Raw genomic sequence first — 25469 nt, forward strand, 5'->3', positions numbered from 1 at the left:
CCACTCCTCCAGATTCACCCCGGGGAAGGGCAACTCTGGCTGGGCATGGCCCCCACTGAGCACCCCCTGGAACCCCTGGAGCCCCCGGAGCACCTCCAGAGCCACCCCCCACTCCTCCAGACTCTGCCCGGGGAAGGGACACTCTGGCTGGGCATGGCCTCCACTGAGCACCCCCTGGAACCCCTGGAGCCCCTCCAGAGCCACCCCGCATTCCCCCAAACTCAGTCTGGGGACGGGCCACTCTTCCCCGGGTTGCAGGCTCTGGAACTCCGGGGATGACCACCGGGGACCAGGCCCTCCCTTCGAACCCGGGGACCCACACTTAAGCACCCCCACACGGGCTACACACCCTTGTTTCAGCCCCCTGGAGGTCCGTGCCCTTGGTACTATACCATGGAAGTCCGTGCCCTTGGTACTCCGAGCCACTCTGGCTGGGCATGGCCTCCGCCGAGCACCCCCTGGAACCCCTGGAGCCCCTCCAGAGCCACCCCCCACTCCTCCAGACTCACCCCGGGGAAGGGCCACTCTGGCTGGGCATGGCCTCCGCCGAGCACCCCCCTGGAACCCCTGGAGCCCCTCCAGAGCCACCCCCCACTCCTCCAGACTCACCTCACAGGAGAGTCTAAGGACAGAGGACCCTGGGACATCGTCCCTCGCCACCACAGACATTGTCTGACTTCATCGCCACCACAGACATTGTCTGACTCCATCGCCACCACAGACATTGTTGATTCATTTCTCCCTGTGGCCCTCAGAGGCAACTGTTGTTGTGATTTTGGGCCTTACAAAATTAAATTGATTTGATTTGATTTGATTTGATTTGACTATAACGCTGGACGTTTGCTGGATGTTCCTTGTGTTTTCTCCAAGAAAGAATTTGTGTTCCGTTTCCTGCTCTTTCTCATGGATGATGTCTCAACATATTTATGGGGTCCATGGACAATGCTCTACCATTTGAACTCATCATGGAAAAAGATGGGAGAGAACTCACAGAAAGGACTGTTTACATTGGCTCATGTGCTCGCACTTACAGAGCCAGTGTAAACATACTAAGCCCTGAAGTAATCAGGGACACGTTAAGTATCCTGTTGTTTAGTTTGCTGAAGCAGTATCAGTATCAACCTTGTGGTACTCTCTTAAATTCTTTGGTGGAGTACAATATCAAGATACATATATCTATGAGGATGGGATTCGAACCCACGCATGCAGAGCACAATGGATTAGCAATCCATCGCCTTAACCACTCGGCCACCTCCTCAGTGCACGTTCCTATATCCTATGGAAACGTGTTGGTGGAAGTAAAATTCCAACCAGACTAATGATTTATCCTTGGGTTTCACTTTCTTCCAAAAGAGTTACAGTAGATACACGAGGGCCATTTCATATTGCTGTGGTGCCCATGCAGCCCTGGCTGGTTACAAAAAGATGTCTGAAATCACAGGAGCTGCATAATCTCGGTTGAGCCGTCCAAAGTTGGTGTGGCTGAGACGAACTGAAGATGTCCTTTGAAAGATGGTCACACAGCTCTGAGACAGAAGTAATCAGGGACACGTTAACCCTTTAAGCGCCAAAGTCGCAGAATTGCAACTTTATCGTACAAGGAAATTAATGAAATAATAGTAGAAAATGAATCACTTCAGTCATTGGTCGGTTCGGTGCAACTTCCCTTTATTAGCCAGGTATGATCCAGGGCAGATCCGGTAAGGAAAAAAATGGCTGGAGGAAGTACACGTGGCATGCAATTTACAGCAGATTCTGACTCTGAAGGGTATTATCTCCCCGAGAGTGACGATGGATTTCCAAGTGGAGATGAAGGGACTTCGAAACAACGGACAGGTGCAAAGGACAGACGGAGGCGAGGAACCAGTGGAACCAGTGGCTGCAGTAAAACTTGCCCGGTGGATGAGAGCTGGGACATGCTGAGAGAGGTCGAGGTATTTGAGGCATGGATCAAACCTTTTGAAGACCCAGTTGGCTACACAGGAGAGATGGATCTGACGGATGCTAATCCATTTGATATTCTGTCACTCTTTCTGACCGATCAGTTTTGGACTTTCATTACTGATGAGACAAACAGATATGCACATCAGTGTATGGCACCTATGATTCTGAAGCCACATTCAAGATTTCTTGAGTGGTATGATGTATCAGTCACCGAAATGAAAGCTTTCTTCGCTTTGCATCTCTCCATGGGCCTTGTTGAGAAACCTGAAATCGAGGATTACTGTGGAACATTTTGGCTTACACAAACGCCTGGATTTGGAAATGTAATGTCAAGAAACAGATTTGAAATCATTCTTTCGTTCTTTCATTTTGTCAACAATAATGATTATGTGAGAACAGGCGAGCCCGGGCACGATAAACTGTTCAAAGTCCGCCCAATAATAGATTTGATTATTCCCAAATTTGCAGCAGTTTACAGTCCAATCAAGGAGCTTTCTTTAGATGAAATGACAATAGCTTTCAAGGGGAGATCTTCACTAAAATGTTACTCTCCGAATAAACCTGACAAATATGGCTATAGAGTGTATGCCCTGAGTGAAAGCTGTTCAGGGTATGTTTTGCGCTGGTCAATGCACACTGGACAGTACAAAAATAATGCAAGCAACATCAGTGCAACACACGCAGTTGTCCGTGAGTTGGTTTCTCCCTTTACGGGCAAAGGACACGAGATTTACATGGACAGTTACTATACCTCGCCTGTAATTGCAAATGAATTAGCAGATTTGGAAACTGGACTGTGTGGGACGGTAAGGATTACCAGGTTGGGGATGCCAAAATGCCTTGGTAAAAGTGTCTTACAGCTGAAAAAAGGAGATGACCCAGTTTTTTGCAGAAAGGGAAAACTCCTGGCTTGTGCTTGGCACGATACTAAACGTCTCACCATGTTGTCCACAGTCCATGGAAATGATTGTGTTCAGAGGAGGATCCGATCCAAGACAGATGACACTGGCTTCCGTGACATCAAAAGACCTGTATGTGTCGACCAGTACAACGCCTACATGGGTGGAGTGGACACTGCTGACCAGAGGATGAAGACATACCTCTTTCCACACAGGTCCCGGAAATGGTATCATCGCATATTCAATGCCATTATAAGCATAAGTATTGTCAACTCACACATCATATACACCAAATCCACTCCAGGCCCACACAAACCTTTAAAGGTTTACATTCAGAACATTATTGATGCATTACTGGCTGATCACTCCAAAAAACAAGAAAGGCGCTCAAGACCGGAGGGTGAAATGCCACAGAGACTCACAGAGCGTCATTGGCTTTGTCAAGCAGAGGGACGTCCAGACTGCGCCGTGTGCTCTGACCGCTCTCGTACCAAAGGCAGGCGGCAAACAAAGTACAGGTGCCGTCAGTGTGGCGTTGGCCTCTGTGCGGTTCCATGCAACGAGAGATACCATACGCTAAAAAACTTTAAATGCTGTCATTTGGATATGTAAAAGTGCAGGGTACCTTGACCCTGGATGGACATCTTTTCTGTGATGGCTCTCTCCTTTCTTCACTGCTTTCTCCACAACCTGCCTGGCACCAATGATGGATGTATAAGTTGGAAAAATAAAAAAAATGAAAAAAATACATAATAAATACCGTGTTTGTCATCATTTGGTCAGAACTTGTAATCAGGGCCCGAGTTTGAAGATGTGAGCAAAAGGGGTGAAAATGGGTTAAAATGTGAAAAAACACCAAAATTAGCAAAATGAAATAATCCCCCATCATCAGTGCACAGTTTGCCCCCAGAAAAGCACTCCCCTGGGGCCTGGAGGTGATCTGACCATCAGAATATAGTACCATATACCCCTGCTGGACTTAGAAAAAAAACCGAGCTTCCAGCCAATAGTACACTATACCCGAGGGACTCTGTCGTTTTTCGGCAATAGTACACTATACCCGAGGGACTCTGTCGTTTTTCGGCAATAGTACACTATACCTGAGGGACTCTGTCGTTTTTCGGCAATAGTACACTATACCCGAGGGACTCTGTCGTTTTTCGGCAATAGTACACTATACCCGAGGGACTCTGTCGTTTTTCCGGGCCGTAGTATGAAGTTGTGAGCAAAAGGGGTGAAAATGGGTTAAAATGTGAAAAAACACCAAAATGAGCAAAATTAAATAATCCCCCATCATCAGTGCACTGTTTGCCCCCAGAAAAGCACTCCCCTGGGGCCTGGAGGTGATCTGACCATCAGAGTATAGCACCATATGCCCCTGAGGGACTTAGAGTAAAAACCGAAATAGTACACTATACCTGAAAAGACTCTGTCATTTTTCGGCAATAGTACACTATACCCGAGCGACTCTGTCGTTTTTCCGGGCCGTAGTATGAAGTTGTGAGCAAAAGGGGTGAAAATGGGTTAAAATGTGAAAAAACACCAAAATGAGCAAAATGAAATAATCCCCCATCATCAGTGCACTGTTTGCCCCCAGAAAAGCACTCCCCTGGGGCCTGGAGGTGATCTGACCATCAGAGTATAGCACCATATGCCCCTGAGGGACTTAGAGTAAAAACCGAAATAGTACACTATACCTGAAAAGACTGTCATTTTTCGGCAATAGTACACTATATACCGTTGGACTTAGTCGTTTTTTGGGCTCGTGGGAATAAGCGTTCAGCTCAAGATTCCCGGGCTAAATCACGCTGCTCCCGAGAAATTCTTACGCTGCTCTCACGCGGAATGTGCAAAATGGTAATGCTGGGAGGGAGGGGCGGGCGGTTTTTGAGAATGACGTTTTTCGCAATCGAAACAGGTACATTTCCTGGTTGTGCGGCTACCGGGCAAGGAGCTCGTTTGACGGGCACACGAGAACCGCGATCGATGGGCCCCGTTCTGGTTTTATCCAGCTTCCAAGGCTCCTTCACAGCCGTAATGTCAAGTCATGGTTCGGAGGTGCGGAGGTGAGCGTCGGATCACGGAGGCTCTGAATGGAGCCCCGCGCTCCGCGCTCCTCCGGGCTCTAAGTGCCGCTCAGACCCGGCATGAGAGGGTCTATTTTCGGCTTGATTTTACCAGACTCCCGGGCACTTCCAGAAGCTTCCTGTTTGCTCTGATTGCTCGGGGCAGAGCACGGTGTCACGCTGACCACGGGCTGTACGCGGAGGTGAGAGCTGGTTGTAAGGCGGATCACGGAGGCTCTGAATGGAGCCCCGCGCTCCGCGCTCCTCCGGGCTCTAAGCGCCGCTCAGACCCGGCATGAGAGGGTCTATTTTCGGCTTGATTTTACCAGACTCCCGGGCACTTCCAGAAGCTTCCTGTTTGCTCTGATTGCTCGGGGCAGAGCACGGTGTCACGCTGACCACGGGCTGTACGCGGAGGTGAGAGCTGGTTGTAAGGCGGATCACGGAGGCTCTGAATGGAGCCCCGCGCTCCGCGCTCCTCCGTGCTCTAAGCGCCGCTCAGACCCGGCATGAGAGGGTCTATTTTCGGCTTGATTTTACCAGACTCCCGGGCACTTCCAGAAGCTTCCTGTTTGCTCTGATTGCTCGGGGCAGAGCACGGTGTCACGCTGACCACGGGCTGTACGCGGAGGTGACCCGCTCCGTGATCTTAGCGCCGCCCAGACCCAGGGCCATCCACCCCGCATACGGCCAGACTTTGCCCGGCCAGGGAGCACCTTCTGCGGGTCGGAGGCTCCGGGTCGGAGCCCCTGGAGCCTGGAGCCCTCACCGGGCCCCGAACTCGGCTGCCGGAGGCAGTGCAGTGCCTCATGGATAAAAGGCACCCAGCCGTCCAACTCGCGTGAGGCGGAGCAGGGATCATCCGTGAATCAACCATGAAAATGGTACAAATCATGGTTCTATGTATACCAGACAAGGAGCTTGGTCTATTGGCACTCAAGACCCGCCATCGTAGGGCCCCGTTCTGGTTTTATCCAGCTTCGAAGGCTCCTGCGCACTGCGGGTTTGTTTACATTTTGCGGCTGTGGTTTGCTCCAGCTAACCTCACGCCGGACACGTTGGAAGCGAGGCCGAGACAGAGGTCCCACCAGGCGCGGGGCTTCAGTCTGACTGGCTTCCCCCGCGCCTGGCCCCTTGTCTCCGGAGATGGGACCGTCACTCACCCCCGCACGCGCGGCTTGAAGGATGATGGCTGCGCTTAGCCCCTGTGCCAGGGGCTCTGAGCCAGTCCCCTTCAGCCTCAACGCGTCCGGTGGGAACACAGTCCGGGTCCATTGTCACTCACCCCTGCGCAGAAGGACGCGCGGCTTGGAGGATGATGGCTGCGCTTAGCTCCTGGCATAGGGGCTCTGCACCAGTCCCCTTCAGCCTCAACGCGTCCGGTGAAACAACAGTCCAGGCCCTCTGTCACTCACCCCCGCACTGAAGGACGCGCGGCTTGAAGGATGATGGCTGTGCTTAGCCCCTGTGCCAGGGGCTCTGAGCCAGTCCCCTTCAGCCTCAACGCGTCCGGTGGGAACACAGTCCGGGTCCACTGTCACTCACCCCTGCGCAGAAGGACGCGCGACTTGGAGGATGATGGCTGCGCTTAGCCCCTGGCACAGGGGCTCTGCACCAGTCCCCTTCAGCCTCAACGCGTCCGGTGGAACAACAGTCCAGGCCCACTGTCACTCACCCCCGCACTGAAGGACGCGCGGCTTGGAGGATGATGGCTGCGCTTAGCCCCTGTGCCAGGGGCTCTGAGCCAGTCCCCTTCAGCCTTAACGCGTCCGGTGGGAACACAGTCCGGGTCCATTGTCACTCACCCCTGCGCAGAAGGACGCGCGGCTTGGAGGATGATGGCTGCGCTTAGCCCCTGGCACAGGGGCTCTGCACCAGTCCCCTTCAGCCTCAACGCGTCCGGTGGAACAACAGTCCAGGCCCACTGTCACTCACCCCCGCACTGAAGGACGCGCGGCTTGGAGGATGATGGCTGCGCTTAGCCCCTGTTACAGGGGCTCTGCGCCAGTCTCCTTCAGCCTCAACGCGTCCGACGGAACCACAGTCCGAGCCCATTGTCACTCACCCCCGCGCAGCAGGAGGCGCGGCTTGAAGGATGATGGCTGCGCTTAGCCCCTGGGCCCAAGGGCTCTGCGCCAGTCCCCTTCAGCCTCAACGTGTCCGATGGCTCTGCGCGGGGCGGGGGGCAGGGCCGGCGCATATTTTTGGTCCGACTCCGGTCCCTTCCTCGTCTCTGAGTTTGTCAAATGCAGCGCCTGTCCAGGGCTCACTTTGCTATCAACTGGCTGGTCACCGCCATCGTAGGGCCCCGTTCTGGTTTCATCCAGCTTCGAAGGCTCCTGCGCACTGCGGGGTTGTTGGCATTTGTGGTCCTGATTTGCGCTGGCTCACCCTCACGCTGGACACAGCGCCAGATGATATATTTGGTCCGACTCCGGTCCCTTCCTCGTCTCTGAGTTTGTCAAATGCAGCTCCTGTCCAGGGCTCACTTTGCTATCAACTGGCTGGTCACCGCTATCGTAGGGCCCCGTTCTGGTTTCATCCAGCTTCGAAGGCTCCTGCGCACTGCGGGGTTGTTGGCATTTGTGGTCCAGAGCCCCGGCTCTAAATTAAACCTGTTACCCTAGTAGGCCGGCCTCCGGGTCCCCCTCTCTTCTTCGGTTATGGAGTACATTGGGCGCGGGGGCAGCCAGTGGAGGGCAAGGGCCCTGCCTCCAAGTGTGGTGTAGGGGACAGGGGAGCCAGGGCCTTGGGGTCCTGGTGCTTTTCATCTTTTAAAGTGGCTCAGAGTACCAAGGGCACGGACTTCCAGGGGGCTGCACCAAGGGTGTGTAGCTCGTGTTGGGGTGCTTAAGTGTGGGTACCCGGGGACGAAAGGTGGGCCGGGGCCGGCGCGAGCCTCTGTGGTGAGTGCTGGGCCGTTCCCTTGGTACTCAACAAGGGTGTGTAGCCCGTGTGGGGGTGCTTAAGTGTGGGTCCCCGGGTTCGAAGGGAGGGCCTGGTCCCCGGTGGTCATCCCCGGAGTCCCAGAGCCTGCAACCCGGGGAAGAGTGGCCCGTCCCCAGACTGAGTTTGGGGGAATGCGGGGTGGCTCTGGAGGGGCTCCAGGGGTTCCAGGGGGTGCTCGGCGGAGGCCATGCCCAGCCAGAGTGGCCCTTCCCCGGGCAGAATCTGGGGAGAGTGGGGGGTGGCTCTGGAGGTGCTCCGGGGGCTCCAGGGGTTCCAGGGGGTGCTCAGTGGGGGCCATGCCCAGCCAGAGTTGCCCTTCCCCGGGGTGAGTCTGGAGGAGTGGGGGGTGGCTCTGGAGGGGCTCCAGGGGTTCCAGGGGGTGCTCGGCGGAGGCCATGCCCAGCCAGAGTGGCCCTTCCCCGGGCATAGTCTGGGGAGAGTGGGGGGTGGCTCTGGAGGTGCTCCGGGGGCTCCAGGGGGTGCTCAGCGGAGGCCATGCCCAGCCAGAGTGGCCCTTCCCCGGGCAGAATCTGGGGAGAGTGGGGGGTGGCTCTGGAGGTGCTCCGGGGGCTCCAGGGGGTGCTCGGCGGAGGCCATGCCCAGCCAGAGTGGCCCTTCCCCGGGCATAGTCTGGGGAGAGTGGGGGGTGGCTCTGGAGGTGCTCCGGGGGCTCCAGGGGGTGCTCAGTGGAGGCCATGCCCAGCCAGAGTGTCCCTTCCCCGGGCAGAGTCTGGAGGAGTGGGGGGTGGCTCTGGAGGTGCTCCGGGGGCTCCAGGGGGTGCTCGGCGGAGGCCATGCCCAGCCAGAGTGGCCCTTCCCCGGGCATAGTCTGGGGAGAGTGGGGGGTGGCTCTGGAGGTGCTCCGGGGGCTCCAGGGGGTGCTCGGCGGAGGCCATGCCCAGCCAGAGTGGCCCTTCCCCGGGCATAGTCTGGGGAGAGTGGGGGGTGGCTCTGGAGGTGCTCCGGGGGCTCCAGGGGGTGCTCAGTGGAGGCCATGCCCAGCCAGAGTGTCCCTTCCCCGGGCAGAGTCTGGAGGAGTGGGGGGTGGCTCTGGAGGTGCTCCGGGGGCTCCAGGGGGTGCTCGGCGGAGGCCATGCCCAGCCAGAGTGGCCCTTCCCCGGGCATAGTCTGGGGAGAGTGGGGGGTGGCTCTGGAGGTGCTCCGGGGGCTCCAGGGGGTGCTCAGTGGAGGCCATGCCCAGCCAGAGTGTCCCTTCCCCGGGCAGAGTCTGGAGGAGTGGGGGGTGGCTCTGGAGGTGCTCCGGGGGCTCCAGGGGTTCCAGGGGGTGCTCAGCGGAGGCCATGCCCAGCCAGAGTGGCCCTTCCCCGGGGTGAGTCTGGGGAGAGTGGGGGGTGGCTCTGGAGGTGCTCCGGGGGCTCCAGGGGGTACTCAGCGGAGGCCATGCCCAGCCAGAGTGGCACTTCCCCGGGCAGAATCTGGGGAGAGTGGGGGGTGGCTCTGGAGGTGCTCCGGGGGCTCCAGGGGTTCCAGGGGGTGCTCAGTGGGGGCCATGCCCAGCCAGAGTGGCCCTTCCCCGGGCAAAGTCTGGAGGAGTGGGGGGTGGCTCTGGAGGGGTTCCAGGGGGTGCTCGGCGGAGGCCATGCCCAGCCAGAGTGGCCCTTCCCCGGGCATAGTCTGGGGAGAGTGGGGGGTGGCTCTGGAGGTGCTCCGGGGGCTCCAGGGGGTGCTCAGTGGAGGTCATGCCCAGCCAGAGTGGCCCTTCCCCGGGGTGAGTCTGGAGGAGTGGGGGGTGGCTCTGGAGGAGCTCCAGGGGTTCCAGGGGGTGCTCGGCGGAGGCCATGCCCAGCCAGAGTGGCCCTTCCCCGGGCAGAGTCTGGAGGAGTGGGGGGTGGCTCTGGAGGTGCTCCGGGGGCTCCAGGGGTTCCAGGGGGTGCTCAGCGGAGGCCATGTCCAGCCAGAGTGGCCCTTCCCCGGGGTGAGTCTGGGGAGAGTGGGGGGTGGCTCTGGAGGTGCTCCGGGGGCTCCAGGGGGTGCTCAGCGGAGGCCATGCCCAGCCAGAGTGGCCCTTCCCCGGGGTGAGTCTGGAGGAGTGGGGGGTGGCTCTGGAGGGGCTCCAGGGGTTCCAGGGGGTGCTCGGCGGAGGCCATGCCCAGCCAGAGTGGCCCTTCCCCGGGCATAGTCTGGGGAGAGTGGGGGGTGGCTCTGGAGGTGCTCCGGGGGGTCCAGGGGGTGCTCAGTGGAGGCCATGCCCAGCCAGAGTGGCCCTTCCCCGGGCAGAGTCTGGAGGAGTGGGGGGTGGCTCTGGAGGTGCTCCGGGGGCTCCAGGGGTTCCAGGGGGTGCTCAGCGGAGGCCATGCCCAGCCAGAGTTGCCCTTCCCCGGGGTGAGTCTGGAGGAGTGGGGGGTGGCTCTGGAGGGGCTCCAGGGGTTCCAGGGGGTGCTCAGCGGAGGCCATGCCCAGCCAGAGTGGCCCTTCCCCGGGGTGAGTCTGGGGAGAGTGGGGGGTGGCTCTGGAGGTGCTCCGGGGGCTCCAGGGGGTGCTCAGCGGAGGCCATGCCCAGCCAGAGTGGCCCTTCCCCGGGCAGAATCTGGGGAGAGTGGGGGGTGGCTCTGGAGGTGCTCCGGGGGCTCCAGGGGGTGCTCAGTGGAGGCCATGCCCAGCCAGAGTGGCCCTTCCCCGGGGTGAGTCTGGAGGAGTGGGGGGTGGCTCTGGAGGAGCTCCAGGGGTTCCAGGGGGTGCTCGGCGGAGGCCATGCCCAGCCAGAGTGGCCCTTCCCCGGGCATAGTCTGGGGAGAGTGGGGGGTGGCTCTGGAGGTGCTCCGGGGGCTCCAGAGGGTGCTCAGTGGAGGCCATGCCCAGCCAGAGTGGCCCTTCCCCGGGCAGAGTCTGGAGGAGTGGGGGGTGGCTCTGGAGGTGCTCCGGGGGCTCCAGGGGTTCCAGGGGGTGCTCAGTGGGGGCCATGCTCAGCCAGAGTGGCCCTTCCCCGGGCAAAGTCTGGCCGTGTGCGGGGTGGATGATCCCTGCTCCGCCTCACGCGAGTTCGAGACCGGCTGGGTGCCCTTTTATCCATGAGGCACTGCACTGCCTCCGGCAGCCGAGTTCGGGGCCCGGTCAGGGCTCCAGGCTCCAGGGGCTCCGACCCGGAGCCTCCGACCCGCAGAAGGTGCTCCCTGGCCGGGCAAAGTCTGGCCGTGTGCGGGGTGGATGATCCCTGCTCCGCCTCACGCGAGTTCGAGACCGGCTGGGTGCCCTTTTATCCATGAGGCACTGCACTGCCTCCGGCAGCCGAGTTCGGGGCCCGGTGAGGGCTCCAGGCTCCAGGGGCTCCGACCTGGAGCCTCCGACCCGCAGAAGGTGCTCCCTGGCCGGGCAAAGTCTGGCCGTGTGCGGGGTGGATGATCCCTGCTCCGCCTCACGCGAGTTCGAGACCGGCTGGGTGCCCTTTTATCCAAGAATCAACTGGAGTGTGGAGCTTCTACGGGCCTCCAGGGGCACTGCCGACCCAGAGCTGTGCCCCGGCTTCAGTTCTCTGTATCTCAGGAAGTTTTTTATTTATACATTTATTTCATCCATAATCTCTGGCGCCTAAAGGGTAAAGTGTCCTGTTGTTTAATGTGCTGAAGCTATCAGTATCAACCTTGTGGTACGCTCTTAAATTCTTTGGTGGAGTATAATAACAAGGTACTGTTATCGACGAGGATGGGATTCGAACCCACGCGTGCAGAGCACAATGGATTAGCAGTCCATCGCCTTAACCACTCGGCCACCTCGTCAGTGCACTCTCCTATGTCTTATGGAAACGTGTTGGTGGAAGTAAAATTCCAACCAGACTAATGATTTATCCTTGGGTTTCACTTTCTTCCAAAAGGGTTACAGTAGATACACGAGGGCCATTTCATATTGCTGTGGTGCCCATGCAGCCCTGGCTGGTTACCAAAAGATGTCTGAAATCACAGGAGCTGCGTAATCTCGGTTGAGCCGTCCAAAGTTGGTGTGACTGAGACGAACTGAAGATGTCCTTTGAAAGATGGTCACACAGCTCTGAGACAGTCCCATTCAACAAACTGTACGTAGGAACACAGGTGATCCTTTCTTTGAATTCAAATCTCAAATATTTGTATTATTATTTCTTTTGCTGAGTGAAAACCGAAAGCTCCATTTGGTTTACTCCTGCATGAATACATAATGCCATTACCTTTGGATTTGAAAAACCAAACGATATTCATCTCACCACGTATTTAACATACATAACAAGGCAAGGTAAGGCAAGTTCTGTTGTAGAGCAAAATTCGTCCACAAAGCAATTCAAAGTGTTTTACACAACAGGAAAAGATGCAGTATTGATGAAAGAGTAAAACCGAATGGGCACTTCATTTTTTTATCTTGCATCTTAAAAATACAAATGGCCTACTAGTATAGGATTTTAACTCCCAGATTCTGAAGAAATAGTCACCTTGCATTAAAAAATGTCATTGCAAAGATGTTGCAAAAAATGGCTAAAATCTGCAAACAATGTGGATTTTCTTAAAGAAACCAAGAAAGAGGGCCTAGCACTGTACCAACTGAGCTATCGAAGGTGACAGAGTGGCACTAAGTGTTGAAAGCTACGGCCACAATAAATGTCTTAAATGCCATCTTTTTGTCCTCTTGAGACACGGCTATACAGTTCAAAGGGCAGTCTAAATATTGCTGAAGGACATTGTTGTATTTGGTCTTTTAAGAAATACAAAATCTGTTTACGTAAAGAGCATCAAACTCACAGGGGCATCCGGGTATGAACCGTGGACCCGATAAAAGGACATCCTTCGAGCCGGATTTGAACCAGCGACCTAAGGATTACAGGATTGCAGACTACAGTCCTCCGCTCTACCAACTGAGCTATCGAAGGTGACAGCACATCCACTAGTGTAAAAAACTATAGCCGTGTATAGCCAACCTGTGTCCGTGCTCTTGCCCTTACAGTCTCATGAACGTTTTCATGTAGTGTGAGCCCAGTCTTTGAGGTCATTTCAAGTCACACAGTAGATATAGTAGCTATAGTATATTCCGAGTGTGAAGAGGCTGGGATGAAAATCAGCACCTCCAAAACCGAGGCCATGGTTCTCAACCAGATAAAGGTGGCTTGCCGGGTGGGAAGCCCCAGTATCTATGGGTCAACATTCGGCCATCTCGTGGACACTGGGCCGTTCCACCAAGGAAGATGCTTAAAGTCCAGAAGGCAGCTGGAGGATGTGGGCATCCTTCTCGCTTTCTCAGCAAGCACTGTAGCATTTGAGCTAATCCTCATCCCTTCTCCTTAGATCCCTTAAGAGCAGCTCAGGGGCTCTGCGTGTAGTCTAAAACTGAGTACCTCTGTTTCACCTGTATGTGGCTGATGTTACTATAACGCTGGACGTTTGCTGGATGTTCCTTGTGTTTTCTCCAAGAAAGAATTTGTGTTCCGTTTCCTGCTCTTTCTCATGGATGATGTCTCAACATATTTATGGGGTCCATAGACATTTGAACTCATCATGGAAAAAGATGGGAGAGAACTCACAGAAAGGACTGTTTACATTGGCTCATGTGCTCGCACTTACAGAGCCAGTGTAAACAAAGCCCTGAAGTAATCAGGGACACGTTAAGTGTCCTGTTGTTTAATGTGCTGAAGCAGTATCAGTATCAACCTTGTGGTACGCTCTTAAATTCTTTGGTGGAGTATAATAACAAGGTACTGTCATCGACAAGGATGGGATTCGAACCCACGCGTGCAGAGCACAATGGATTAGCAGTCCATCGCCTTAACCTCTCGGCCACCTCGTCAGTGCACGCGCGGGTTCGAATCGCATCCTCCTCGATATAAGTACCTTGATATTATACTCCACCAAAGAATTTAAGAGCGTACCACAAGGTTGATACTGATACTGCTTCAGCACATTAAACAACAGGACATTTAACATGTCCCTGATTACTTCAGGGCTTTGTATGTTTACACTGGCTCTGTAAGTGCGAGCACATGAGCCAATGTAAACAGTCCTTTCTGTGAGTTCTCTCCCATCTTTTTCCATGATGAGTTCAAATGGTAGAGCATTGTCTATGGACCCCATATATATGTTGAGACATCATCCATGAGAAAGAGCAGGAAACGGAACACAAATTCTTTCTTGGAGAAAACACAAGGAACATCCAGCAAACGTCCAGTGTTATAGTAACATCAGCCACATACAGGTGAAACAGAGGTACTCAGTTTTAGACTACACGCAGAGGCCCTGAGCTGCTCTTAAGGGATCTAAGGAGAAGGGATGAGGATTAGCTCAAATGCTACAGTGCTTGCTGAGAAAGCGAGAAGGATGCCCACATCCTCCAGCTGCCTTCTGGACTTTAAGCATCTTCCTTGGTGGAACGGCCCAGTGTCCACGAGATGGCCGAATGTTGACCCATAGATACTGGGGCTTCCCACCCGGCAAGCCACCTTTATCTGGTTGAGAACCATGGCCTCAGTTTTGGAGGTGCTGATTTTCATCCCAGCCTCTTCACACTCGGAATATACTATAGCTACTATATCTACTGTGTGACTTGAAATGACCTCAAAGACTGGGCTCACACTACATGAAAACGTTCATGAGACTGTAAGGGCAAGAGCACGGGCACAGGTTGGCTATACACGGCTATAGTTTTTTACACTAGGTGATGTGCTGTCACCTTCGATAGCTCAGTTGGTAGAGCGGAGGACTGTAGTCTGCAATCCTGTAATCCTTAGGTCGCTGGTTCAAATCCAGCTCGAAGGATGTACTTTTATCGGGTCCACGGTTCATACCCGGATGCCCCTGTGAGTTTGATGCTCTTTACGTAAACAGATTTTGTATTTCTTAAAAGACCAAATACAACAATGTCCTTCGGCAATATTTAGACTGCCCTTTGAACTGTATAGCCGTGTCTCAAGAAGACAAAAAGATGGCATTAAAGACATTTATTGTGGCCGTAGCTTTCAACACTTAGTGCCCCTCTGTCACCTTCGATAGCTCAGTTGGTACAGTGCTAGGCCCTCTTTCTTGGTTTCTTTAAGAAAATCCACATTGTTTGCAGATTTTAGCCATTTTTTGCAACATCTTTGCAATGACATTTTTTAATGCAAGGTGACTATTTCTTCAGAATCTGGGAGTTAAAATCCTATACAGCGTACCACAAGGTTGATACTGATACTGCTTCAGCACATTAAACAACAGGACACTTAACGTGTCCCTGATTACTTCAGGGCTTTCTATGTTTACACTGGCTCTGTAAGTGCGAGCGCATGAGCCAATGTAAACAGTCCTTTCTGTGAGTTCTCTCCCATCTTTTTCCATGATGAGTTCAAATGGTAGAGCATTGTCTATGGACCCGATAAATATGTTGAGACATCATCCATGAGAAAGAGCAGGAAACGGAACACAAATTCATTCTTGGAGAAAACATAAGGAACATCCAGCAAACGTCCAGCGTTATAGTTACATCAGCCACATACAGTTGAAACAGAGGTACTCAGTTTTAGACTACACGCAGAGCCCCTGAGCTGCTCTTAAGGGATCTAAGGAGAAGGGATGAGGATTAGCTCAAATGCTACAGTGCTTGCTGAGAAAGCGAGAAGGATGCCCACATCCTCCAGCTGCCTTCTGGACTTTAAGCATCTTCCTTGGTGGAACGGCCCAGTGTCCACGAAATAGCCGAATGTTGACCCATAGATACTGGGGCTTCCCACCCGGCAAGCCACCTTTATCTGGTTGAGAGCCATGGCCTCAGTTTTGGAGGTGCTGATTTTCATCCCAGCCTCTTCACACTCGGAATATACTATAGCTACTATATCTACTGTGTGACTTGAAATGACCTCAAAGACTGGGCTCACACTACATGAAAACGTTCATGAGACTGTAAGGGCAAGAGCACGGACACAGGTTGGCTATACACGGCTATAGTTTTTTACACTAGGTGATCTGCTCTCACCTTCGATAGCTCAGTTGGTAGAGGGGAGGACTGTAGTCTGCAAACCTGTCATCCTTAGGTCGCTGGTTCAAATCGGGCTCGAAGGATGTCCTTTTATCGGGTCCACGGTTCATATCCGGATGCCCCTCTGAGTTTGATGCTCTTTACGTAAACAGATTTTGTATTTCTTAAAAGACCAGTTGTTACAACAATGTCCTTCAGCAATATTTAGACTGCCCTTTGAACTTTATACCCGTGTCTCAAGAGGACAAAAAGATGGCATTTAAGACATTTTTTGTGGCCGTAGCTTTCAACACTTAGTGCCCCTCTGTCACCTTCGATAGCTCAGTTGGTACAGTGCTAGGCCCTCTTTCTTGATTTCTTTAAGAAAATCCACATTGTTTGCAGATTTTAGCCATTTTTTGCAACATCTTTGCAATGACATTTTTTAATGCAAGGTGACTATTTCTTCAGAATCTGGGAGTTAAAATCCTATACTAGTAGGCCATTTGTATTTTTAAGATGCAAGATAAAAAAAAAATGAAGTGCCCATTCGGTTTTACTCTTTCATCAATACTGCATCTTTTCCTGTTGTGTAAAACACTTTGAATTGCTTTGTGGACGATTTTTGCTCTACAACAGAACTTGCCTTACCTTGCCTTGTTATGTATGTTAAATACGTGGTGAGATGAATATCGTTTGGTTTTTCAAATCCAAAGGTAATGGCATTATGTATTCATGCAGCAGTAAACCAAATGGAGCTTTCGGTTTTCACTCAGCAAAAGAAATAATAATACAAATATTTGAGATTTGAATTCAAAGAAAGGATCACCTGTGTTCCTACGTACAGTTTGTTGAATGGGACTGTCTCAGACCTCTGTGACCATCTTTCAAAGGACATCTTCAGTTCGTCTCAGTCACACCAACTTTGGACGGCTCAACCGAGATTACGCAGCTCCTGTGATTTCTGACATCTTTTGGCAACCACCCAGGGCTGCATGGGCACCACAGCAATATGAAATGGCCCTCGTGTATCTACTGTAACTCTTTTGGAAGAAAGTGAAACCCAAGGATAAATCATTAGTCTGGTTGGAATTTTACTTCCACCAACACGTTTCCATAGGATATAGGAAAGTGCACTGACGAGGTGGCCGAGTGGTTAAGGCGATGGACTGCTAATCCATTGTGCTCTGCACGCATGCGTTCGAATCCCATCCTCGTCGATATAAGTACCTTCTGATTATACTCCACCAAAGAATTTAAGAGCGTACCACAAGGTTGATACTGATACTGCTTCAGCACATTAAACAACAGGACACTTAACGTGTCCCTGATTACTTCAGGGCTTAGTATGTTTACACTGGCTCTGTAAGTGCAAGCACATGAGCCAATGTAAACAGTCCTTTCTGTGAGTTCTCTCCCATCTTTTTCCATGATGAGTTCAAATGGTAGAGCATTGTCTATGGACCCCATAAATATGTTGAGACATCATCCATGAGAAAGAGCAGGAAACGGAACACAAATTCTTTCTTGGAGAAAACACAAGGAACATCCAGCAAACGTCCAGCGTTATAGTAACATCAGCCACATACAGGTGAAACAGAGGTACTCAGTTTTAGACTACACGCAGAGCCCCTGAGCTGCTCTTAAGGGATCTAAGGAGAAGGGATGAGTATTAGCTCAAATGCTACAGTGCTTGCTGAGAAAGCGAGAAGGATGCCCACATCCTCCAGCTGCCTTCTGGACTTTAAGCATCTCCCTTGGTGGAACGGCCCAGTGTCCACGAGATAGCCGAATGTTGACCCATAGATACTGGGGCTTCCCACCCGGCAAGCCACCTTTATCTGGTTGAGAACCATGGCCTCGGTTTTGGAGGTGCTGATTTTCATCCCAGCCTCTTCACACTCGGAATATACTATAGCTACTATATCTACTGTGTGTCTTGAAATTACCTCAAAGACTGGGCTCACACTACATGAAAACGTTCATGAGACTGTAAGGGCAAGAGCACGGACACAGGTTGGCTATACACGGCTATAGTTTTTTACACTAGGTTATGTGCTGTCACCTTCGATAGCTCAGTTGGTAGAGCGGAGGACTATAGTCTGCAAACCTGTCATCCTTAGGTCGCTGGTTCAAATCCGGCTCGAAGGATGTTCTTTTATCGGGTCCACGGTTCATATCCAGATGCCCCTGTGAGTTTGATGCTCTTTACGTAAACAGATTTTGTATTTCTTAAAAGACCAGTTGTTACAACAATGTCCTTCAGCAATATTTAGACTGCCCTTTGAACTTTATACCCGTGTCTCAAGAGGACAAAAAGATGGCATTTAAGACATTTTTTGTGGCCGTAGCTTTCAACACTTAGTGCCCCTCTGTCACCTTCGATAGCTCAGTTGGTACAGTGCTAGGCCCTCTTTCTTGGTTTCTTTAAGAAAATCCACATTGTTTGCAGATTTTAGCCATTTTTTGCAACATCTTTGCAATGACATTTTTTAATGCAAGGTGACTATTTCTTCAGAATCTGGGAGTTAAAATCCTATACTAGTAGGCCATTTGTATTTTTAAGATGCAAGATAAAAAAAAAAATGAAGTGCCCATTCGGTTTTACTCTTTCATCAATACTGCATCTTTTCCTGTTGTGTAAAACACTTTGAATTGCTTTGTGGACGATTTTTGCTCTACAACAGAACTTGCCTTACCTTGCCTTGTTATGTATGTTAAATACGTGGTGAGATGAATATCGTTTGGTTTTTCAAATCCAAAGGTAATGGCATTATGTATTCATGCAGGAGTAAACCAAATGGAGCTTTCGGTTTTCACTCAGCAAAAGAAATAATAATACAAATATTTGAGATTTGAATTCAAAGAAAGGATCACCTGTGTTCCTACGTACAGTTTGTTGAATGGGACTGTCTCAGAGCTGTGTGACCATCTTTCAAAGGACATCTTCAGTTCGTCTCAGTCACACCAACTTTGGACGGCTCAACCGAGATTACGCAGCTCCTGTGATTTCAGACATCTTTTGGCAACCAGCCAGGGCTGCATGGGCACCACAGCAATATGAAATGGCCCTCGTGTATCTACTGTAACTCTTTTGGAAAAAAGTGAAACCCAAGGATAAATCATTAGTCTGGTTGGAATTTTACTTCCACCAACACGTTTGCACTGACGAGGTGGCAGAGTGGTTAAGGCGATGGACTGCTTATCCACCGGCTGGGACGAGGGCTGTCCTTTTTCACCACAATGACCACAGGGCTGCACCACTCAGACTGCGATGGCTCGCTCACTCCCAGGCGCTGAATTTCCTCCACTTTGCTCTGCTACCAGATGTTGAGGCTCCTGGTACGACCACTGGCAAATGGGCCTGTAGCGGCTACCTGCTCCTGTAGAGCCGCTGAGGGGTCGGGTCCTGTTACATTGTGTGACAGGCTTAAAATTAACAAACAAAGATGCTGTATTGCGTTAAGTTGTATTTTAATGGTGCAACGGTAACAACGGGAACATAAACGGGTGTGAACACAGAGGCCAGACTATTGCATTGATGCAGTAAATTGAAACTAAAACAAAAAGGCGGTCAACTAGGATGGTCTTCCCCGGGTTGGCAGCTTTGAGACTTGCTGGAAAACCTGGCTCACCTGACTGGCTTTGGTCAGCAGATAGATGGTCGAGCGCAGGTTCAGCAGACTGGTTGAGATCAGCGAAGCTAGACTCCTCTTTCCCCTCACTGTTGACATCTGTCACTAGAAGGGACACCATGGGAACTGGAACTGGAGACTACTTCCACTCCTTCATCAAGTTCACATGGTAGGTCTGCTTTTTTTCTTGTCAGGGTGGTGGATCTCATAAGTTACAGGGCACATCTTCCTGAGAACTGTGTACAGGCCTTGCCACTTGGCAAGCAACTTGCTTTTAGCGGACGGCAGAAGAAGCAGGACTTTCTGGCTGGGCTGGAACTCCCGATGTTTGGCCTATTTGGTCATACCAAGCCTCCTGGGACTGCTGGGCTGCACCAAGGTTGACCATCTGCTTCCTCGCGGTACTTGCCGAGCCGATCCCTCATCTCCTGCACAGACTGGACCACACTGCGTGACTAGTGGCGGTTTCTGGAGCCTCCCAGGTCTTCAGCAGGCACCTGACTGTCAGCCACTGCATACAACACATAATTCTCAAGATTATAGCAGTTTTTGTCCCCATTTGCCATATTCAGCCCCCCAACCACTTAAGCAAACACTGGTTTTAGAGACTCATCCTCCCTCTTCAAAGCCCCAACGTCCTTTTGCACCTCCCACATGTCCTTTGTAAATCCCTACTTACAGTCAAGCTTATTACAGTCAGGCTACATTTCAGCCCCTTTTCAAAATGCCGCTGGTGCTGCCTTCTTACAGCACTTACGTTCCCAGCATGGGGTGTGTAACAAGCACCGGTTGAGTTTTGCTTTTCTGAGAGGGCAGAGAGAAACTTTGTGTAAAAACAGATAAGCTCCTTACCGAGGCCACGTTGACTGGATGCCAGGCCGGGGTCTCCAGGTGCATGTAAATTGACTCTGGTTACTGTTCGGGGTTGCGAAGGAGGCTGGTGGTAGGTCTCAGTGGGGTTCTCATTGGGTGGAACTACCATGGACCGGAACTTGGTCCGGGTTTGACAGGGCCTTCTCCTCGTCCATTGCCGTGTAAGCCTCTAGTCTCTTGCCAGAAAGTAGAGCGACACCAGGCGACACGCCCACTCACACCCACGTCCCTGCAATCTGCTCAAAACAGGTGGTTCTCGATATCCTCCCCTGCCAGATACTGTGGGATCTTGGGGTCCCCATAGGGTCCACTCACAGATCTGGGAAGTTCCACTCCACTGCTCACATGAATCCCTGAATCTTTCATAGACGAACAGCAGCGTTGTCGAGGAGCTGGTGTAGGCAGACCCAGCCTCAAGCTCCTAGTCGACCCCTCAGATGGCCGCATCCGCGCGCCGCTCCTGCACTCCTGCGCTCCAGCGGGAAGAGCCCGGGGAAAACGCGCCGGGAGGCGGCAGACAGAGGATGAGAAAAAAGCCTGGGGAAAACGCACCGGGAGGCAGGCAGAGGATGAGAAAAGAGCCCGGGGAAAATGCGCCGGGAGGCAGGCAGAGGATGCGAGGAGAGCCCGGGAAATACGCGCCAGGAGGCGGAGAGCGGAAGCAACAAGAGCCCGGGGCAAGCGGGCCGGGAGGCCGGCTGAGGAGGCAGGTAAGATGCCGTAAGACAATATCTCGGATAACTGTGGATATTGTTTTTCTATGGATTCTTACAGACAGACTGAGTACAAGAATGTACAGAATGAAGGCCGATTCGTCCGTCATAAACAGCAAACAGGTAGGACATGCGTTTGTAAAAGTTGAGACTTTCTCACAAACTATTGGCAATTGCTTATTGGGGCATATTATTCAATTAATGACATATTCGTTTTGTTGAGAAAATAACCTTTAAAATTATGTATAACTTGCTGGTATTGACCACGAAAATAAAAGTGATGATGTAAGAGAACTTTTCTAATTTGGAAAGGTGGCTGGTAACAGGTTAAAGTCTATTGTCTGAGCCACAGGGAGCCAGTGCAGAGACCTGAGCACAGGACTAATGTGATCGTACATTAGTCCTGTGCTTAGTCCGAGCAGCAGCGTTCTGGATGTAGTGCAGCTGTTAGATGGTAAAAAGCTGCTGATGTTATTGATTTGAAGTGGCTGTTAAAGTACAAATCTCTGTCCATTATTACCAGGTTCCTTCTCAGAGCATTGAAGATGGGTCATGGCTGGGTCTTTCAACATGACAATGACCTGAAGCACACAGCCAGGAGAACCAAGGAGTGGCTCTGTAAGAAGCATATCAAGTTTCTGGAGTGGCCAAGCCAGTCTCCAGACCTGAATCCAATAGAAAATCTTCAGAGGGAGCTGAAACTCCATGTTGCTCAGCGACAGCCCCGGAACTTGACAGATCTAGAGAAGATATATGTGGAGGAGTGGGCCAAAATTCCTGCTGCAGTGTGTGCAAACCTGTTCGAGAACTACAGGAAACGTTTGACCTCTGTAATTGTAAACAAAGACGACTGACCAAAGACCAAATATTAACACTGATTTTCTCAGGTATTCAAATATTTATTTGCAGCAATAAAATACAAATACACTACGCACCTACAATTAAAATGTCAGACGCCCCCATATGTAATGGTGTTGAAATATTTATTTTCCTCACTGTATCACAGGTCAAATCTTTTGTCTCTACTCTGTCTGCGGCGTTTCCAGGTCGAAGACGGAGTCAAGGAAGAGGCGCAGCTCCACAACGTGAGTGTGTTTGTTTCCTGTGGCTGGAGCAGCAGCGGGGCCTCGGCCAGCGTACCTGAAACACAAACAGCTTGTTTTAAAGTCAAAGCTCAAGCTGGGTCGAAAAGAAATCTGCACATGCTCAGTGGCCTGCCCCAGTTTAGAGGAGAAGATAAAAATGTGTGTTAGTCAATATTTATTGATTGGCGAGGAGCCTATTAGTTCTGTAAGGCCGGATGAAGCACGGCTGCCAAAGTGCATTCAAAATAGAGTGTGAAAGCACTCGCCCACTTCCGAACACTCACTAACCAACTCGTCCACTCATGTACGTACAGTGTGTACTAATTAGCAGAGGTAAAGTCTAACATTATCGTTGTAATTGGGCAAAGCCCATGCAAAAAACTAGCGAAGCAGCTGTCATTCTCATACGTTTTTTGAGTTTGCGAACTCCTCCTAGGGCAGTGGTGTCGAAATCTTTTTCACAGAAGGCCGCATTTTGAAACTTCTACGGAGCAGAGGGCCACTAACAACCCGACAATGTTGAGTTTATTGAATGACAAAGTGAATCATTCGAAATTTTGCTTTTGACATTATATCGTCATAAGGCGCTGGTACAGCTAGCAGCCCGGTGTAAACGCTCTCTCTTTTTTCTCACACTTATTGTGCTTTATCTCCTATTTCTGAAAATACGGTTTGTATATTTTTTCTATTTTACTGTACGATAGGGACACGCGATGGAATCGTTTTTAATTCAACTGTTTTTGACTTTTTTTCGGCTGGATTTGAGCGTTTTTCGTCGTGTTGTTGTGATGTGAGCTAGCTCCGAGCGAGCCCACCAGCCCCCCCGCGCCCTCCGGCCGCCGCTAAAGTATGGCGTGTCGTTGATACACGTTTATATACACGTTTATATGAAAGAGGAACTTCACGAACGATCGGGAAACGCACTGGAATCGCTTTAAATTAACTTGTTTTGACTTTATTCGGCTGGATTGAGTGTTTTCGTCGTGTCGTGGCGATGTGTCTTGGCTCTGAGTCCCCCGGCTCCGGCCCCGCCCCCCGGCCGGCGCCGTACCGCGTTTACACAAAGGAGAAACTAATGAAACTGCGGAGAACAGTCGTCTTACCCGGAGATCGTCACGTTATCCCGGCGGACATCCTAAGGAAAACGCAACGAGGCAGACGGGCTGGACGTAAACTCCGAGAGAAGAGAGGAGGAAGTCGGTTCCCGCCGTAGTCATGGGTAACGTGAGGTCCCTTCAAAATAAAATGACGGAAATAGCGAGCCTCATGCGGTCCCAGAGGATTTATAGGGACAGCAGCGTCTTGATTTTCACAGAGACCTGGTTAACAGCAGAAATGCCAGACTCTATTGTAGGTTTGGACAATTTTCATCTGCTGCGGGCGGACAGAACGAGAGAATGCGGGAAGAAAAGAGGTGGAGGTCTGGCGGTGTATGTGAACACGAGCTGGTCCAAACCCGAACACTATACAGTGAAGGAGCAGCTATGTAACAGGGATATTGAACTATTGGCTATTGGCATGAGGCCATATTATCTTCCCCGGGAGTTCTCACATGTCATTTTTATTGCAGTCTATGTGGCCCCGTCTGCCAATGCTGAAAATGCTCTCCTGCACTTGTAGGCTGCAAACACAGCACCCACAGGCTCTCTTCCTCGTCTCTGGTGACTTTAACCACGCTTCTCCCTCTTCTGTTCTACCAACATACACCCAGTATGTCACCTGCCCCACCAGGAACTATAGAACATTGGACTTGTTTTTTGCCAAAAACAAGGAGGCTTATTCCTCTTCCCTCCTCCCTCCCCTGGGCAGCTCGGACCACAACCTTGTACATCTGAGGCCTGTGTATGAACCCATCGTGCGCAGGCAGCCTGTGGTGTCCCGTGAGGTGAGGATGTGGTCTGCTGAGAGCGAGGAGGCTCTGAGGGACTGCTTCAGCACCACTGTCTGGACTGAGCTTTATGACCCACATGGGGAGGACATCAACACCATCACAGAGTGCATCACGGACTACATCAACTTCTGTTTTGAGAACATTGTTCACTCCCGGACGGTGCAGTGTTTTCCAAACAACAAGCCATGGATTAACCGTGAACTGAAGGCTCTGCTGAAGGAGAAGAAGAGAGCCTTCAGGTCAGGGAACAAGAAGGAGCTGAGGACTGTGCAGAAGGAGCTGAGGAGGAAGATCAGGCAGGCTGAAGCCGGCTACAAGAGGAGGATGGAGGAGCAGCTGCAGCAGAAGAACATTCAGGGAGTGTGGAGGAGCCTGAAAACCATCTCGGGCTTCAAAATCCCCCCTGCCCAGACAGAGGGGGATCTACAGTGGGTGAATGATTTAAATGCTCACTTCTTGAGGTTTGATCGGTCACCCGCCCCTCCCCCTGCACAGCTGCATGCTCCCTCTTCCACACCTGGACAATGCCCTGCATCTGTTCCTTTTCGCTTATCTGCCCCGGACCATCAGCTCCCCACTTCGCCTGGACTCACCCATCCCCCCTGGACTCACCCATCCCCCCAGCACACAGTCCCCCTGCGAACCACTGACTGTCACAGCAGCACAGGTGAGGAGTGAGCTGAAGAGGATTAAAGTGAGGAAGGCAGCAGGACCTGACGGCATCAGCCCCAGGCTCCTTAAGTCCTGCGCAGATGAACTGTGTGGAGTTGTGGAGCATGTCTTCCACATGAGCCTGAAGCTGAGGGTGGTACCACAGGTCTGGAAGACCTCCTGTCTGGTACCTGTGCCTAAGACACTGCGCCCCAAAGACCTCAACAGCTTCAGGCCAGTGGCTCTCACGTCCCACCTGATGAAGACACTGGAGCGGCTGGTCCTGGACCACCTCCGCTCCACCGTGAGCTCAGCCATGGACCCGCTGCAGTTTGCATATCGGCCTGGCATCGGAGTGGAGGACGCCGTCATCTCCCTGCTGCACCACTCTCTCTCTCACCTGGAAAAGCCTGGCAGCTCTGTGAGGATTCTGTTCTTCGATCTTTCCAGCGCCTTCAACACCATCAGCTCCTGAGGGACAAGCTGGAGACTGCTGGTGTGGAGTATGACCTGGCAGAGTGGATCCTGGACTACCTCACAGACCGACCCCAGTTTGTGAGAGCCCGGAACTGTGTGTCTGACACTCGGACCTGCAGTGTGGGGGCGCCCCAGGGCACTGTCCTTGCGCCCTTTCTCTTCACCCTCTACACTGCAGACTTCAGACATGACACGGACAGCTGTGTCCTGCAGAAGTTCTCTGATGACTCTGCCATCATCGGACTCATCACGGACGACGATGACGCGGAGTACAGAGGACTGGCGCAGGACTTTGTGGACTGGTGTCAGCGGAACCACCTCCTCATCAACGCGGGGAAGACCAAGGAGATGGTGGTGGATTTCCGCAGACGCCACCCCACTGCCCCC

The 25469-nt window shown here is 52.1% G+C and overlaps 1 protein-coding gene and 7 non-coding genes across 8 annotated transcripts in view; 4 read left to right on the forward strand and 4 right to left on the reverse strand.

Moving 5' to 3' along the window:
- Window positions 1–11510: 11510 nt before the first annotated feature.
- trnas-gcu (transfer RNA serine (anticodon GCU)) lies at window positions 11511–11592 on the reverse strand. Its single transcript has one exon. It is a non-coding gene; the product is annotated as a tRNA-Ser (tRNA).
- A 1028-nt stretch (window positions 11593–12620) lies between these two features.
- trnay-gua (transfer RNA tyrosine (anticodon GUA)) lies at window positions 12621–12707 on the reverse strand. The gene is given in 2 exon segments: window positions 12621–12656; window positions 12671–12707. It is a non-coding gene; the product is annotated as a tRNA-Tyr (tRNA).
- Window positions 12708–13536: 829 nt separating this feature from the next.
- Window positions 13537–13618, reverse strand: trnas-gcu (transfer RNA serine (anticodon GCU)). The gene has a single exon. It is a non-coding gene; the product is annotated as a tRNA-Ser (tRNA).
- Window positions 13619–14496: 878 nt separating this feature from the next.
- On the forward strand, window positions 14497–14583 carry trnay-gua (transfer RNA tyrosine (anticodon GUA)). The gene is given in 2 exon segments: window positions 14497–14533; window positions 14548–14583. It is a non-coding gene; the product is annotated as a tRNA-Tyr (tRNA).
- Window positions 14584–15774: 1191 nt separating this feature from the next.
- On the forward strand, window positions 15775–15861 carry trnay-gua (transfer RNA tyrosine (anticodon GUA)). Its single transcript is given in 2 exon segments — window positions 15775–15811; window positions 15826–15861. It is a non-coding gene; the product is annotated as a tRNA-Tyr (tRNA).
- Window positions 15862–16895: 1034 nt separating this feature from the next.
- trnas-gcu (transfer RNA serine (anticodon GCU)) lies at window positions 16896–16977 on the forward strand. The gene has a single exon. It is a non-coding gene; the product is annotated as a tRNA-Ser (tRNA).
- An 844-nt stretch (window positions 16978–17821) lies between these two features.
- On the forward strand, window positions 17822–17908 carry trnay-aua (transfer RNA tyrosine (anticodon AUA)). Its single transcript is given in 2 exon segments — window positions 17822–17858; window positions 17873–17908. It is a non-coding gene; the product is annotated as a tRNA-Tyr (tRNA).
- A 4040-nt stretch (window positions 17909–21948) lies between these two features.
- Window positions 21949–25469, reverse strand: part of LOC140346545 (2-oxoglutarate dehydrogenase complex component E1-like) — a 51401-nt gene continuing 47880 nt past the window's right edge. Inside the window, exon 21 of the mRNA XM_072432669.1 lies at window positions 21949–22118. Coding sequence (XP_072288770.1) covers window positions 22001–22118 — 118 coding nt within the window. The 3' untranslated portion in view covers window positions 21949–22000. The remainder of the gene's footprint in view (window positions 22119–25469) is intronic.

The sequence above is a fragment of the Eucyclogobius newberryi genome, unplaced genomic scaffold (genome assembly GCF_026437365.1).
Source record: "Eucyclogobius newberryi isolate DKJ021-1_F unplaced genomic scaffold, fEucNew1.0.hap1 SCAF_6, whole genome shotgun sequence".
Classification (NCBI taxonomy): domain Eukaryota; kingdom Metazoa; phylum Chordata; class Actinopteri; order Gobiiformes; family Gobiidae; genus Eucyclogobius; species Eucyclogobius newberryi.